A 16,520-nucleotide genomic window follows, 5' to 3' on the forward strand; every position below is an offset into this window, starting at 1 on the left:
AGTAACCCATCGTCATAAAGTCTGGTCCACTCTTCCAAAGTGCAAAATAGATTGGTTAAATATGATCTATATTGTTGGTCACACATAATGTTATTTTCCATAAAATCAACTACTTTTTAAATATATTTTTTCATAAAGTTTACTTAACTATGAGGTTAAACTAACTAGTCTATAATTTTCTGCTAACATTTTGTTTCCCTTTTTGAAAATTGGTGTAACATGCGCTACTTGCCAAATGTCAGGGAACACACAGCCTCATTGAACATAATCTATTAACTCTTTTAAAACTCTTGGGCGTATATCATCAGGGTCCATGGCCTTGTTAACACTGACAGCACCAATTCAATTCCTAACATCAAGTGATGTGGTGATGGTCTAGTGGTTAAGCATTCCTCAGTTCAAACCCCAGCCTGACTGGAAAATCACTAAGGACCCTTGGACAAGGTCCCAGTGTGTAGTGAGCCTTGCATGGCATCACCTGGACATCGGTGTGCAAATGTTTTTGTGTGAATGGGTGAATGTGAGGCATAATTGTAAAGTGTTTTGAGCCTCTGACGCAGACGGAAAAACGCTATATAAATGCAGTTTATGTGAAAAATACATCTTCAACAGGAATATTGCTAGGAACACCAACATAGTTGAAAGGTTGTGGAGCACCATTATCAAATACACAATGTACAGAATCATTGAAAAATCAACTCCTTGTCATCTTCACAAACAGACTGGAAGAATCTATTTAACTCCTCTGCAGTTTCAATGTCGTTGATTAAGGTACCTTTCTCGCCTTTCAAGGGAGATGCTGAGGACTTACATTTTGTCTACTGTTTATATACATGTAAAAAAAAGCTTTAGAATTTTAGTTGGAGGCTCAAATGTCGTCTGGAAACTCTTCGTCACAGCGAAACTGCTTCCAGATCAGCTGTTTGTTCGCTGCATCGTTCGTCGTTCAGTGAAACTGCTCCCAGATCAGCTGCTTGTTCTCTGTGCTGTGTTGGCAGGGCGTATTCGCGCATGCGCAGTGCGCCGTTTGCGTTCTTCTACACGGACCTCGAAATTGTTCGCAACTGCAACTTGTTTTTCTGAAGGAACCTGGAACTTCTTAAGACCTCTTACTGAAGTATATAATGACGAGCAGCGAAGGATCCTGTCGCGTTCTCGTACGGATTTTAGTAGAAGAACGTTGACTACAAGCTATAAATACTGAAATCGATCTCCGTCACGTGGGCAGGATTGACCAATCGCAGCGAGGGAAAGCATGGCTAAACTAAGCTGTTTGTTTGGATATTTTTCCGATTTCTTTTCTCAACAACATCCACAAGTCATAGAATTTGGACCTGGTTCGTCGTTTTGGGGACACGGGACGCACCGAGGATCAGTTTTTTTTTAAGTCTATTCTTGCCCCGGAATGCCACGTGTTTTTTGAGACTGGGTGTAATCACATGACTCCCCTCCCCCACCACACTGAATGGGGAGGAAGGCGGACATGTTTGAGGCGAAACGTGTTGGTTAAAAAGTATCGACGTGGAAGACAAGAAGATTATTTGAACAACGGTTTCGTGTTATTCTGGGATTTATTATTCGACGGTTTTAATATTTAATACGACGAATTTCAGGCGTGTTTTTTTTTCCAAATATATTAGTGATTTTTTTCCCTCCTTTAAATTTGCTTTTTTTTTTTTTTTTTTACAGTGAGAGTTTTGTATTTGGAGAACTTTAATACTCTAATCTGAGTGTTATTGTAGGGGGTTTCCAACCTTGGTGTGGGGGATGGGCTGGTGCCTCTTATGTAATCATTTTGTGCAGTTCGATTTATTCGTTACAGTCTAATATTTTTTTTTTTTTTTTTTTTTTTTACTTTCTAATTGTACAGCCATGTTTTTTTTTATTTTGAAGTTACGGGTTTTTCCCTTTAAAGTATCCTAGTATTACGTATTTTGAAAGCCGGGGTGGGCCCTTTTGTTTTTTTGTTGTTTGTTTTTATTTTTTAACCTATAGTTCTATTAATTTATTATTATGATTGGTCAGTTAAGGTGATTATAGGTGTTATCGGATGTAGTCTGGGATCATGAGGGGAAACTGCTGTCATTCAGTGGAACGGGTAGTTCTTGTTTAACTAGGTGTGGTCGTGTTTTTTAAATTCTAAAACTAGTATCACGTTGCTATCTGAATCTTATTTTGTTAATGTTTTATTGTCCTATTTTTGTTGTGTGTGTGAGACGGAGGCCTTTGTTAAATGTAGGATCTGTAAAGAACTTGGATGGCCACTTTTTATTAGATGGCGTTTGTGAGCGCTGTGTGCGGTTCTTTGTGTTTGGGGTTTTGTGTGTGTGTGTGTGTGTGTGTGTGTGTGTGTGTGTGTGTGTGTGTGTGTGTGTGTGTGTGTAACATCGGTTGTTGAGTATTCTGCTTGTTTAGTTAATGGTCAAAGATGGCGACTGTGCACCACTTCGAGGACAGTGTTGCGAATGTTCTGGTGAGGGGGCGGAGATTCTTGTCTCTTGTGGGATGTGCGTGAGTGGGCAGAACAACCAATCGACGTCTTCGTCTTTTCACTGAAAGCCCGCGTTATGGTCTAACTGGCCAATCCGTGCCGTCGTTCTAGATAAATTGACGTAATGCAGCGCGTTGAGGAGGAGGGCGTCTTTGCTTCTCTTGGATTTTGTTGGAGGATTATGTGGTGGAGCCAGTTAGAAATGACTTCTGTGAAACTGACTGGTTTGGACCAATAGCGTTGTGAAATATTCTTGACGGACAAGAAGAATTTGCGAATAGGCTTGCGTGGAAACTTGTCCGTGATGCTTAGGTATCATGGGGTGGGGCCATTCTGATTGACGTCGTCGGCAGTCGATAGAAACTTGGAGGCGGGCACGTCCTAGAGGAGTCTGTCCAATTGGGTAAAGGGTCGGTCTATAAAATAAGCGAGTGGAGGAGTATAGTCGCCATTTCACCGAAGCGGAATCGGAGGTTTCACCGTGGAGGGTAACGAAAAACACAGACGACCAGAGTCGGATCCTGGTTTTAACTATCGGTCGAAAGTGAATCCGGATCCATCGTGATGGATATGGCTCTTAACCCGACCCTTGACAGGTATCTATCGGTGAAATTGACTTAGGGTTTCATCGGAGGAAATATTGTAAAATAGTGACAGCTAATGTGCATTATATATATATTTTTTTTTCGCATGGACAGACGTGGACTGACGTTTCTACTGGAATTATTTTGTGGCGTTGCAGGATAAACGTTAAGAATGAAACTCTTGAAGGAAATGAATTGAGTAGGTCCGCCGGCGCCATCTTCGGAGCGCCTCTGCCGCTGGCCGCGCTCTCTCTCCCGCTGCCTGCCAGTGGGCGCTAGCCTCGTTAGCATTAGCTTCTCCAACAGGCGCCTAATGTCGCTGCAGCGGTGACCCCACTACTTCAGTTTAGATGCCCTCCTGTTCAGTGGCTTGACTCTTGTGTATCTTGGCGACAGACACTCGAGTCCCGGGTATTTTGAAGACTAAAGAAGCGGATGAGTTTAAGACTCGGGACTAGCCGGCGTTTCTGCTTGTTTAAGTGGCACGTGAGAGCCGGTTTGTTGTGATCGCAGACAGCACTGCAGCTGCATCAATTTCGTTATCGATGCAGTGTGTAGGCAGGCTAGCCTGAAATATTTAGGCTATGCATGGTCTGGCTTGCCAGTAAGTTTTATAAAGCATAATTATTTACTCGCTTCTCTTGTTTCCTTGGTTACAACAAGCTTCGTTTCAGTGTGGCCCCTACAGTGTTATTTGGATTCACTCCACTGTTTGCCTAGTCGGCTATGATGTTTTTGTTTAGTAATGTTATGTATATGAATATTTTCTATAATAAAGTGAATTAACTGTCAAATGGGTTTCTTAGTTGTATCATTCAAAGGTTTACTTCTTCTGGCTCTGCATTAATTATTTTGAAGCAAAATAAATAAATAGAATAGAAATATTCTTAAACTGTTTATTTGCTATTTTGTTAAGAATTAAAACTGACAATAGGGGTATTTTCAACCCTCTAAATCTGCTGTGAATGCATTGTTTCTGTAACCCATGGTGCAGGAAATGAAGGCACCAGGTAGTCAGGTGAGATTTGTAGTAACTTGAACCTGAAAAAAATAAACAGGGATTCTACTAGTATTCACATTGTCTTCAGAACAAACAAATGTATTACTATCCTTTAAATGTTGTCCCAACAATGCAAATATACACAAGGAGACAAAATTAGTCTTTGATAAGAGACTTGCACAAAATGATGCCAAATGGTCCTTCGTGCATGTGGTCAGCAGATCAACGCAGATGTGCCCTGATGTTCGCGACTGAAGGAGAGGATGCTGCTGGGATTCCACATTCAATAATATGCTGAAGCAGTCCTGGAGTGGTTTTAATAGTGCTACATTTAGTCAAAAGTGACTTAGGAAGTACAAGTGTCCCTGCTCAACAACTGTGCTAAACCTTAGCAAATTACTGGTGTATGTTATCACTGGACTTCCTGAATACTTTAAAGTACTTGATTTTGCAGCATTATATAAGTGAATTAAAATCTTTTATGGGATGCTGGAACCTTGTGTAGGTAAGTTTGCCAAGTGGCATCTTTTGTTGCTTAGTTTTTACAGGTGAAAATGTTGAGCTGCTGTTCAACAGTATCGGCCAACAATAATTGCACGTTTGTATTTGTTTAATTTCCCTTATGGCTTTGGTGTTTATACATAGACTAGTGGTTGTGAAAGATATAAGGACTAGTTAAACTAGTCTGTGGTCTATTACGACTGCAGCACTTTTGTAAGGTGGTGAGATGAGGTGCAGAATGTCTTCTGCTGGTAATCAGTGCAGGCTATAGAATACTGACTAAGTGCTTGGGTCAAAAGTAGCTCTTTTTGTATAATGTATATTTGGACAAAACCTCAGTGCTGCAAAGTGAGGGGTTGTAATGTGATGTCAGCAGAAGGTGGTCAGTTTAAATTTGAATAAATACCTTTTTTGGGGTGGGGGTACTTCAACCCAGTTACTGTACCATTGTAACAGTAATCCTCTCCTTTGGAAGATGAGTTTTTCTGGGGAAGTAAGGCTGGAATTTGGATTTGTGTAATGTCAGAGAAAAAGGAAGGTGGGCAGGTCTGCTGGTTCTCTGTTTACATAAGTGCTGATTTGGCGGAAGTATGATCCAGGTGAGCCCACTGTGGTTAATGGGTAATCTTTGGAATGTGTGCATGATGCATCAATACAACAGCTACATAAGCCAGGTGGTGAGGATTTTTACCATACAGATGATGCTAATGGGTGTGGCAGGACCGATTCTTACAGGATGCTGTGCATGCCAACACAGACACTGTGGCACGACTCAATAATACCCCATGTTAACCTCAGGATTTAAACGGCAGGCAATCATGCAGTCATAATTTTAAATGTTCTGACATTGAGCAGCTGCAATTAATCTGTTACCGTTTAATAAATCAGCTATTTTGATAATAGAATAATTCTATTGCGTTGCTTTAAAAAAATAGTTCAGCTTCTTAAATGTGAATTTGGGTTTCTTCCAATAGTTTCTTCTGATTGAAAACTGAATATGCTTGGTTTGTAGACAAAACAAGACATTTAGGGTCATTGATTTTGTGGGAAAATTGTTTTTTTTTTTTTACCCCTTTCAGGTCAAACAGTAACTCAAAGTATAACTGACAGATTAGCTGATGGCAATGAGTTACTTGTAGCTATACTGAGTTACTGGCGCATAAGTGTCAAGTGTTATAAAATGTTTATAAGTTGAGTTTAAAAATCCACACTGGTGGCTTCAGTGTGTGGCACATCCTAGCAGATCAGACAGCGTGTAGTCTGTCAGGCAAAAAGTGCAATGCCTTCACAATTCTGCACGATCCTCGTGTTACATTTAAAATTAAAAGCCAAACACTACAGGTACTACAACAAAATAGCCAATGATGTTGTCTACATCTGAGATCTGTAAATTTGCTGTAGATGCAAGCAGTCTGGTAACGTGCTATTTCTTGATGTTGCCAGATTCACCACCTTATAAACTGCTTTATATTTCGGCAGTCAGACAAAATTTAATCCAAGCCATAATTTTCAAAAGTAAGCAGGTGCTATGTGGGCGTCTTTGCCTTGTTCAGTCCATGGGGTCCTCAGTGGTCAGGTACTTATACTGCGTGCAATTCAGCATTATGTTATTATGTCTATCCAACAGTATTTATAAGTTAAAGCTATAGTCACCATACATACTGTGACATAATCAGTTTTGGAATAATTTACTGGCATTTGTCTTAATGACTTGTTGGTTTTTCATCTGTCATTTCTGCAGCTCTCATGGGGTTGAGGTAAGCATAATGGGAGTCACGTCAACTGACCCTGGTTCCAGCACAGCTGGAAAACGTATCCGGAAACCCTCACTGCTTTATGAAGGTTTTGAGAGCCCAGGGATGCCTGCATTCACAATGTTGACCCCCTCGGGACCCCCACAGCCCCCAGTGAAAGATCCTAGCCGACAGGGGAGGGTCACCAACCAGCTCCAGTTTCTACAAAAAGTATTGCTCAAGTCCCTGTGGAGGCACCACTTTGCCTGGCCCTTCCACGAGCCTGTAGATGCAGTCAAGTTGAACCTACCTGTGAGTCCTGCTGTTTTTTATTTAAACTTTAGGTTAGGAAAGTATCAACATATTGTATTTCATTTGTTTATCATTTATTTTGACAGTTACTACAGCGATGGAGGTCTTTCTAAATATGTTAAACTGTAAAAATACAATGCCGAGTATTTGACAGTTTGCGTTTTTGTTCTTCCAGGACTACCATAAGATCATTAAAAATCCCATGGACATGGGCACTATTAAGAAGAGACTAGAGAATAACTACTACCGCAGTGCCAGTGAATGCATGCAGGACTTCAACACCATGTTTACCAATTGTTACATTTATAACAAGGTGAGTCAGCCACAGTGCTTCCATTTTTCCACATTTTATGTTAACAGCCTTATTCCCCTCAAAATTCTATTCACAACACCAATGAGAGTTGTGTTTCAAATTTTTAGCTATATACATTTTATAACCAGTTTGTGTTTGACTCCTGCAGCCTACAGATGACATTGTGCTGATGGCACAGTCTCTTGAAAAGGCTTTCCTGCAGAAAGTTGCACAAATGCCCCAGGAAGAAATAGAGCTGCCTCCTCCACCTCCAAGGAGCAAAGTGGGCAGATATGGAAGAAAAGGCATCGGAAGTGCATGTGAGTAGTGGGTATACATAGACTGGAAAGTGTGTACCGATCATATAATAAGGCGCGTTTGTGTTAATTCTTCCTGTGCTTCTCTGTCCGCTCGTAGTCTCCGGAGGAGTAACGACTGCTCATCAGGTCCCAGCTGTCTCACAGTCGATGTACTCTCCTCCCACCCCAGAAACACCTGATTCCTACCACTCCACTCTTTCGCAGACATTAGTGTCCCATAGTGTGGTCCATACTTTGTCAATGGAACAGAGTGCCCCTACTATTGCAAGTCTGCCTCCCACACAGCCAATTGCTAAGGTAATGGTTAAAAGGATTGAGAGAAGTGTGAGATATAAAAACTTAAAATTGCTTGAGCTAGTTGAGTTAGAATTTGGCGGTAATTTAAATAAAAATTAACCACAGCAATAACTGAACCTCTGTTTTCTTCAACAACAGAAAAAAGGTGTAAAGCGGAAAGCAGACACGACTACCCCGACCACCGTGGCCATGCCAGTCATGAGCACCATGGGCATTAGTGGCATCAGTACGGGGTTGGGTGGCGGTGATAACTCCCCTCTTACACTCACATCTCTGGGAATAGACCATAACTCCAGTCTGGGGCTGAACCAGAGCCTTGGCCAGGGGATGGGGATGGGAATGGGTGTTGGTATAAGCATGGGCCATGGAGCAATGTTGATGGGTACTAATACTGCAGCAGGGGGCAGACGAGGGGTGAGTGGACGACCCATCAAGCCTCCAAAGAAGGACTTACCAGATTCCATGCTGCCACCACCTGTGCGACGCAGCAAGTTGAGTCCGCAGCTGCGCTACTGCAATGGCATCCTGAAGGAGATGCTGTCCAAGAAGCATGCGGCCTATGCCTGGCCTTTTTACAAACCTGTCGATGTCACTTCACTTGGTCTCCATGACTACTACGACATCATTAAGCAGCCCATGGACCTTAGCACTGTCAAGGTACATGTCACACCTCCACACAGCAAAATGTTTAGTGTAACTGCAAGACTAATGGAATGTTTTGAAAGGAAGTCATTCAGAAACCTTGTGGGTCCAAAATAGTAATAGTTTAAGTGCAAGTCCTTCAAAAGTGGTTCATGAATTTCAGTGAAAATTCACACAATGCTGTCACAGTATATGAGGATGTGCACGAATGAAAATAAATCTGGTCCGAAGTCTTGGAAGAGGAGCTGCGTTGACTGTTCAGTATTTGGTTAAAATATATAATTCTGTTTGTCTGCAGCGGAAGATGGACAGCAGAGAGTATCACGATGCTCAACAGTTTTCAGCAGACATCAGACTGATGTTTTCAAACTGCTACAAGTATAATCCACCAGAGCATGATGTGGTAGCCATGGCCAGGAAACTCCAGGTGACAGAAGCTTAAAAGATGGTTTTACTGGAAGATTATCTTTCCTACATCACCCTCTGCCTTCCTTAAATCACAGCTGTGTTCCTGCATTTGAACTGGTTTGCACCCGTTCTCTCCCACCAGGATGTCTTTGAGTTCTGTTTTGCCAAGATGCCAGATGAACCTCCTGCACCCCCCAGCTCCTCCTCATCATCATTTTCCTCTTCATCGTCTTCATCCTCCTCTTCATCGTCCTCTGAGAGTGAGCTCAGCAGTGAAAGTGATGAGGAGAGCAAGAGCACGACCAGCTCAGACTCTGAGGAGGACAGAGCGAACCGCCTGGCGGAGCTGCAGGAGCAGGTTTGTGCTTTACACAAGGTATCAGAAATTCAAATTTGAATGACTTCACCATCGCTAATCACATCTCTGTTTTACTGCCTTTGTTCAGCTCAAAGCTGTACATGAGCAGCTTACCGCACTCTCCCAGGGTCCCATTGTCAAGCCCAAGAAAAAGAAGGAGAAGAAAGACAAGAAAAAGAAGAAGAAACTAGACAAAGAGAAGCATCGGAGGGTAGATGATGACCTAACAACTATGAGGCCAACAAAGATGCCCAGACCCCCCAAGATTCCCAAAAACAAGAGCAACAGAGGGATAGGATGCCCTGTGATGTCAATTAAAAAGACACAGAGCAAGAAAAAGAACAACAAAAGCAAGTGAGTACTGACACCTGTTGGGCAATTTTGGAATTGTTTACTGTGTGGAACATGGTTTTGTTAAACAGTATTTTTTTTTTTTTGTCTACATTGTCACTTATTGTATGTCGTGATTTAGTCAGTTTTCATAATCTCTTTCTACCGCTGTACATTCTATCATCCATCAGATCCAAAAAGGGGAACATGATGTTCAGCATGCCCGAGATGGTGCAAGACTCCTTTATGCATCATTTTGACTCTGATGAGGAGGAAGACACTGCACCAATGACGTACGATGAGAAGCGTCAGCTCAGCCTGGACATAAACAAGCTGCCTGGTGAGAAGCTGGGCCGTGTCGTTTACATCATCCAGTCCCGTGAACCGTCACTCAGAGACACCAACCCCGAGGAGATTGAGATAGACTTTGAGACACTGAAGCCATCAACCCTACGAGAACTGGAGCGATACGTCATGACATGTCTGAGGAAGAAGCCAAGAAAGCCATATGGTATGTGGAATCTTAGGGAGTCACTAATGTTTAGGTGGCACCCTTTTCTGGACCCATAACCAGGTCTTACTTACAGTAGTGTTCAGAATAATAGTAGTGCTATGTGACTAAAAAGATTAATCCAGGTTTTGAGTATATTTCTTACTGTTACATGGGAAACAAGGTACCAGTAGATTCTCACAAATCCAGCAAGACCAAGCATTCATGATATGCACATGCTTAACGCCTAGTTTACACATAGACGGTTTTGTCGGCGGGCAGTACGTAGACAAGTTCGCGGTAGTTCTGGCTGTTTTCGTGGTGGAAAGGGGTGGAGCATTTCGCCAGCGTTTTGGCCGCCGTACTATCCGCAGATACGCGGATAAAACGCCACTAAATCCGCCGAATAAAGTGGCGTTTTGACGCCGTTTTTTCCGGCACACGTCAGGCAACGGGGGTTAATACCCAGTTCTATCCTTTACAATCGCAGGTTAAGGCACGCGTGAGAACGGCGGTGTTCTGCTGCCGCCGATAATGCCCTGTGTACCGCTGGATTTATCCAGGCAAATCCTGTGTTACTCCAGGAACTTTTGCATATAGGCACCGCCCCCAGAGTATAATAGGCTGAAGCAGCAGGAATACATGCCTCTGTCACTGCAGGGGGAGGGAGATCATCCTCAGCCTTTTATTCTCCTTCCTTTTACCCTCCTCAACATGTTGCTCCGTCTCCACCACAGGGCTACCCTCTGCTTCTGAACCAGACCTCTTGGTAAGTCCTTGCTGCTGCCAATTTTCTTTTAAGAGGCATACTGGAGCTTCTCTGCAAAAATATCTGGAGCTGGCCGCGAGTGAGAGGCCTGCATGCAGCGCGCTAGCGTTTTTATATTGACCGCCGCCTATCGGCCGTTTGGAACACCGTTAGGAGGTGGCGTTTAGAACGGCGTACTGTCCGCTAGCGCCGCCATTTTGTCTGCCTCTGTCGCCGGTTAAAACGCCCTTGAGGACGCCGATGTGGGCTCTATCGCCATTTTACACGCCGTTGATTAGGGATACAACACCGGCTGCCAATTACGGCGGTGTAAACTGCTGCACTACAGGAAGGGGCAGGATGAAACGGCGATTAAAAAGTATCAAACGCCGTTGTTCGTGTTGTCTCTGTCGTCACGCGAATTCTCCGGGAGCGCTTCCGGAATTATTCAACATGTTGAATAATTTTTCCGACAATTCCCGGTAAAGCCGGAACTAAGCCACGCCCCCTAGTGCCGGCGTTAACAACAGCGTGTGATCCTTAAGACGGCCAAAAACTCTTCCGGGACGCTTCCAGGAGCTCTTACCGTCTATGTGTAAACGGGGCTTAAGGCTATGAAATTGGGCTATTAGTAAAAAAAAAAAGAAGAAAAGGGGGAGTTCACAATAATAGTAGTGTGGCATTCGGTCAGTGAGTTTGTCAATTTTGTGGAACAAACAGGTGTGAATCAGGTGTCCCCTGTTTAAGGATGAAGCCAGCACCTGTTGAACATGCTTTTCTCTTTGAAAGCCTGAGGAAAATGGGACGTTCAAGACATTGTTCAGAAGAACAGCGTAGTTTGATTAAAAAGTTGATTGAAGAGGGGAAAACCTATACGCAGGTGCAAAAAATTATAGGCTGTTCATCTACAATGATCTCCAATGCTTTAAAATGGACACAAAAAAAGACGCGTGGAAGAAAACGGAAAACAACCATCAAAATGGATAGAAGAATAACCAGAATGGCAAAGGCTCACCCATTGTTCAGCTCCAGGATGATCAAAGACAGTCAGCGTATTCTAACTGCTGTGACAGTTAGAAGACACCTGTGTGAAGCTAATTTATTTGCAAGAATCCCCCGCAAAGTCCCTCTGTTAAATAAAAGACATGTGCAGAAGAGGTTACAATTTGCCAAAGAACACATCAACTGGCCTAAAGAGAAATGGAGGAATATTTTGTGGACTGATGAGAGTAAAACTGTTCTTTTTGGGTCCAAGGGCCACAGACAGTTTGTGAGATGACCTCCAAACTCTGAATTCAAGCCACAGTGAAGACAGTGAAGCATGGTGGTGCAAGCATCATGATATGGGCATGTTTCTCCTACTATGGTGTTGGGCCTATATATCGCATACCAGGTAGCATGGATCAGTTTGGATATGTCAAAATACTTGAAGAGGTCATGTTGCCTTATGCTGAAGAGGACATGCCCTTGAAATGGGTGTTTCAACAAGACAATGACCCCAAGCACACTAGTAAACAAGCAAAATCTTGGTTCCAAACCACCAAAATGAATGCGTTGCAGATGTGAAGAAATCATGAAAAACTGTGGTTATACAACTAAATACTAGTTTAGTGATTCACAGGATTGCTAAAAAAGCAGTTTGAACATAATAGTTTTGAGTTTGTAGCGTCAACTGCAGATGCTACTATTATTGTGAACACCCCCTTTTCTACTTTTTTTTACTAATAGCCCAGTTTCATAGCCTTAAGAGTGCATATAATGAGTGCTTGGTCTTGTTGGATTTGTGACAATCTACTGGTACCTTGTTTCCCATGTAACAATAAGAAATATACTCAAAACCTGGATTAATCGTTTTAGTCACATAGCACTACTATTATTCTGAACACTACTGTATTTAGCTTTAAAATAAGTGCCTGAAGAATATTTGCATATTGAGTCCTGGGTTCCTCCTCTAAGAATGTGTCTATTTTTGTGTAGCAAGTAAAAAGAACAGTGCTGGAAAGTCGAGAGAAGAACTTGCTCTGGAGAAACAAATGGAGCTGGAGAGACGACTCATGGATGTCAGCGGACAGCTCAACTCTGGAAAGAAACCTCCAAAAGCCAAACGTAAGTCCCCTGAACTCGTATTTGTATGAGTCACTGACTTGTGGTCCATGGTGTAATTAAACATTATTCTTACTGTATGTATATAATAGTACTTAATCATTAACTGTCTTTGCTTTATGCAGCAGAGAAACCTGCAGCGGAGTCCCACACCCAGCCGTCACGTCTGAGCGCCAGCAGCAGTTCATCAGACTCCTCTTCCTCATCATCGTCCTCATCATCCTCTGACACAAGTGAATCAGACTCTAGCTGAGAGGCGAGGCTTTACCAAGTCACATGACAGGCTCTGGCATTATTGCTTCCTGACAAGTGGAGTGAAATGTAGTAAAAGCTGTTTGTGATCAGAGAACATTGCAAAGTTGGAACTGATCCAGCTGATAACTGTCGTTCTTCAAGTCCTGTCTTGGCTGCAGAAACATTCACGTTAGATGGAGTGAAAGAAACCTTGGACATCTGGTCCGGTTCAGAGATGTACACTCCACCTCCGACAGTTACAGAAGCCTGAAGCATGCGTTTTAAAGCCAGAATCCTTTATCTGTTGTTGTCTTTGTGGGGATGGATTCCGTTGAAACCGTGCTCCCTGTCTTTGTGATGTAAAGACTGGGCTTGATGTTAACACCTGCCTGTGTGCTTGAGGCCGGGGAGTTGATTTCTCGGAGAGGCGATTTTTGTACCTGGCAATATTTATGTCTGTCATGCAGGCAAATAAGTCCAACGGATCAAACATTTTGATGGGTGAACGATTATTTTGAAATTGTGATTTGAATGTGTGGTTATTGAAATCGCAAAAGCTGCAGTTATTCATGCTAACACTGATTTTTCAGCTTGTCCAACATAAAACACCTTTTAGTTTCTTTGCTCTCTCACCTCCTTCACACCGGAGCTGAGTACATTTACCACAGTCAATCCACATGCTACAGAGATGTTATATTTTTTGGATTTATTGCGTATAAGTTTTGCATCTTTTTTGTTGATAACAAAAATGTCCATTTTTCCCTCACTGTCCTGTACTGAAATTCATCACTATTGATGTTTGGCTTAAGTCATTTTGCTCTATTTTCTCCATTTGGTTGTGGTTCAGTTTCAACACCTGACCATAGTCGTGACTTCATCCACTCTGCTTCTTTCTCCCTGTAGTACAACGCACAAGCATAATTCCTCCCCCACCGGTTTGGCCAAAGTGATGCTATTGTGCACACTGTCGTGCACGCCAGCCTTCAGCCAAAGGTGGTTACACCGAGCTGGCTGAGGTGGTCACACTGTACTTCAGGAGCATAAACAGCTTGTTAATTTGGAGGCAGTCGTCCGAGGCTTCCAGTTAAACTTCTTTCCACTCTTTGAAGTTCAAACTCTAAAAGCTTCAACTTTATTTCCGTTATCGAGATTTGTCTGTGTTGTAGCAGCAATGTTTACAAGTTTAATGCGCTTTGTTCATGTCTAATGACTGACTTTCACTCTGTGCTGACTTTTCATTTATAGCTGTATATGTACCTGTTGGAAATAACCGTCACTTTTGAATGTCATGCATTCATTTGGAAATAAGTGAGCTGCACTCATCTGTGTTCAGTACGTTCATTCCGGTTGAATTTTCTGGCTGGCATGTATGTAAAAAAAACAAAAACAAACTGGAAGGAATTGAACAATTTGTTTTGGAGGGGCAGGTTCCTTGAGATAAAATTGTTCAACATTAGGTGCTTTCTTTATAGGGGATGTCTGTGGCTACCCGCCCTGTGGCAGACTTTTCCTAAAGTTAATGTATAGCCCTGAGAGAGCAGATGTACAGTTATAAATCTTTCTTTTATAAAGAAGCATTTTACAGCATCAGTTTATTCCCTCATTCTGGGAAGGGTGGTATTGTTGTAGTTATTTTATTTTTGAGTGACACACGGGGACAGTGTGGAAAAATTTGCGTGAATGCATCTTGTATATTTGTATGTTCGAGTGAGATGTGACACCGCAAGTGTAGCCTTGTGAAAAGTGTCGCTGCAGACGAGGAGTCGGTCTGTGCGTAGAAGCACCTTGGTTCCACGCATGCAATGCGGGCGAGCGCATTGTGCATCCTCTGAGATGCTCGGCCGCTGTACAGAAATATCACGCCTCAATTTGTTCGTAACCCATTTTGGCTGTTACGGTTTGTTTGTAAACTTCTTGTGACCAATCTGCTAATAAATTGTGAGGTTGCGTCTTGTCCGCGCTCATTTGTGTTCAGATACCACCTTCGTTCGTTTTCTGTGTCCATGTCTGGTCGAACATATGATGAAAGTTTTTTGTTGTTTCTTACACGTGATATTTTCTTGAGCAGCAGGAGAAGCCTCTGCAGTTTTGGGGTCGTTTCTGACAGGCCATCACTTCAACACAAAAGTGTTTTTTCTTTGAAACAATTTGGCCTTCAACAACTAAGGCAGCTGAAAGTTTTAATTTCTGTATTTGTCTTGTGTTTGTGCAAGTTTGTTTTGTGGCTTCAAGTTAAGTCATACCAGGCTGGTTACGTTTGCTGTTCTGAGTCACACAAGTATTTTCTAAAAAAGAAAAAATGTTCATTATTGCTTAATGGAAATATACAATTGGCATTTGGGGGGGGGCATCAGCAATAGACAAATTGACAGCTTCGTCTTGAGTAGTACAGATGCACTGTTTGGTTTGGTGGTACTACTAAATTTTGTGGTTTAGTTACGTGTGTGTTCTTTTAAAATCTGCCTCTGGTTTGAGATTGAACTGTGATATGTGATTTATTTATTTAAGAGGAAATGAGATAGGATTTTTTTTTTTCTTTCAATGTTTTGAAATATGCACATGTTAAAGTAACAGTCAGGATTGTAGAAATGTACATATTTAACAGTCACAAGTTTTCGGCATGTTTCTGTTTCTCTGCAAGTTTGCAGCATTTTTTGGCTACTAAAGTCAAAATGCTCTGGAATTTCAGTCTTAGAAGTTTCAAAGATCTTCATGCCTCTGTTCTTGACTCCATTGTTCTATCTGAACATCTGGCTGTACATAAATAAATAGAAAATGTTTTCACTAACTGGTGACTTTATTTGGCTGATATTGAGAAGAATATCAAGTGATGTCTGTTAAAAACTGAAATCTTACTGTTGTAGAAACTTAAATCTGACTTGTAGGAATTTTTCCCCCATGAAAGTTAAATAATTTCTCCAGTACTGAATAACGTATAGAGTAGTTGGTCACACTTTACTTGAAGGTATCGTATGTATGACTCGTAGGTATGACTGCTGTCATTAAGTGTCATTTGATTTTTATAATGACAAGTTGACATTTTTGGGGGGGGGTTCGTCTTGATTATAACAACTTGACTTTTAATCAAAGTGACGTGAGCAGAAGTTGTCTTTGACCTTTTTGGTCTTTGGCTGTATGGCAACTTGTCATGGCAAAAATTGAATGACAATGACAGCAGTCATAAACATTTATGACACTGATAATGTTCATGACTGTCATGTAACAGTTATGACAGTGTTATGTCATTATTATGACAATACCTTCAAGTAAAGTATTGTCAGTGTTTTTAAAAACAAAGGCTTCTAAAACATGTAAATGCATTTTTTTTTTTTCTTTTCAGCATTTTCACAAAGTTATCAAGTTTTAAAATTGTAGTTTTGAAGTGTGGTTGTCATGATATGGTGGAAACCAGAATTCTTTGTTTTACAGGGCCATTAATCGATGGAGGTTCACAGGCCCCCCAAAACAAATAATGCATACAATTTAAAACAATTTTTAGGGAAAATCACACCTTTATTGTAATCAAAGCACAATTCTGCAGTAGTAATTAGTTTGCAGAGGGTTTGTCAAACGCTATCATGAGCCAAAACAAAGTGCAGGTCTAATGTAGCCCACAGGACCTACAGTGGGCCACCCTGATGCACATTACTTGTGTGTGTATTGCTGTGAGGTAAATT

At 41.9% G+C, this 16,520-nt stretch overlaps 1 protein-coding gene across 4 annotated transcripts; it reads left to right on the plus strand.

Moving 5' to 3' along the window:
- Positions 1-1,009: 1,009 nt before the first annotated feature.
- brd2a (bromodomain containing 2a) lies at positions 1,010-15,631 on the plus strand. 4 transcript variants are annotated; one of them, XM_034161464.1, is made up of 12 exons: positions 1,010-1,786; positions 6,318-6,621; positions 6,797-6,934; positions 7,083-7,233; positions 7,331-7,530; positions 7,669-8,187; positions 8,471-8,599; positions 8,723-8,938; positions 9,027-9,292; positions 9,460-9,779; positions 12,484-12,612; positions 12,735-15,631. In XM_034161464.1, the coding sequence occupies exons 2-12, from the start codon at positions 6,343-6,345 to the stop codon at positions 12,860-12,862; spliced, it is 2,475 nt and encodes an 824-aa protein (XP_034017355.1). In that variant the 5' UTR covers positions 1,010-1,786; positions 6,318-6,342; the 3' UTR covers positions 12,863-15,631. The 4 variants fall into 4 exon arrangements, with proteins under 4 accessions (XP_034017355.1, XP_034017356.1, XP_034017353.1 ...); XM_034161465.1 differs by lacking the exon at positions 1,010-1,786 and adding an exon at positions 1,861-2,098; XM_034161462.1 differs by lacking the exon at positions 1,010-1,786 and adding an exon at positions 2,391-3,087.
- Positions 15,632-16,520: the final 889 nt, after the last annotated feature.

This window comes from Thalassophryne amazonica, chromosome 20, assembly GCF_902500255.1.
Source record: "Thalassophryne amazonica chromosome 20, fThaAma1.1, whole genome shotgun sequence".
NCBI lineage: Eukaryota > Metazoa > Chordata > Actinopteri > Batrachoidiformes > Batrachoididae > Thalassophryne > Thalassophryne amazonica.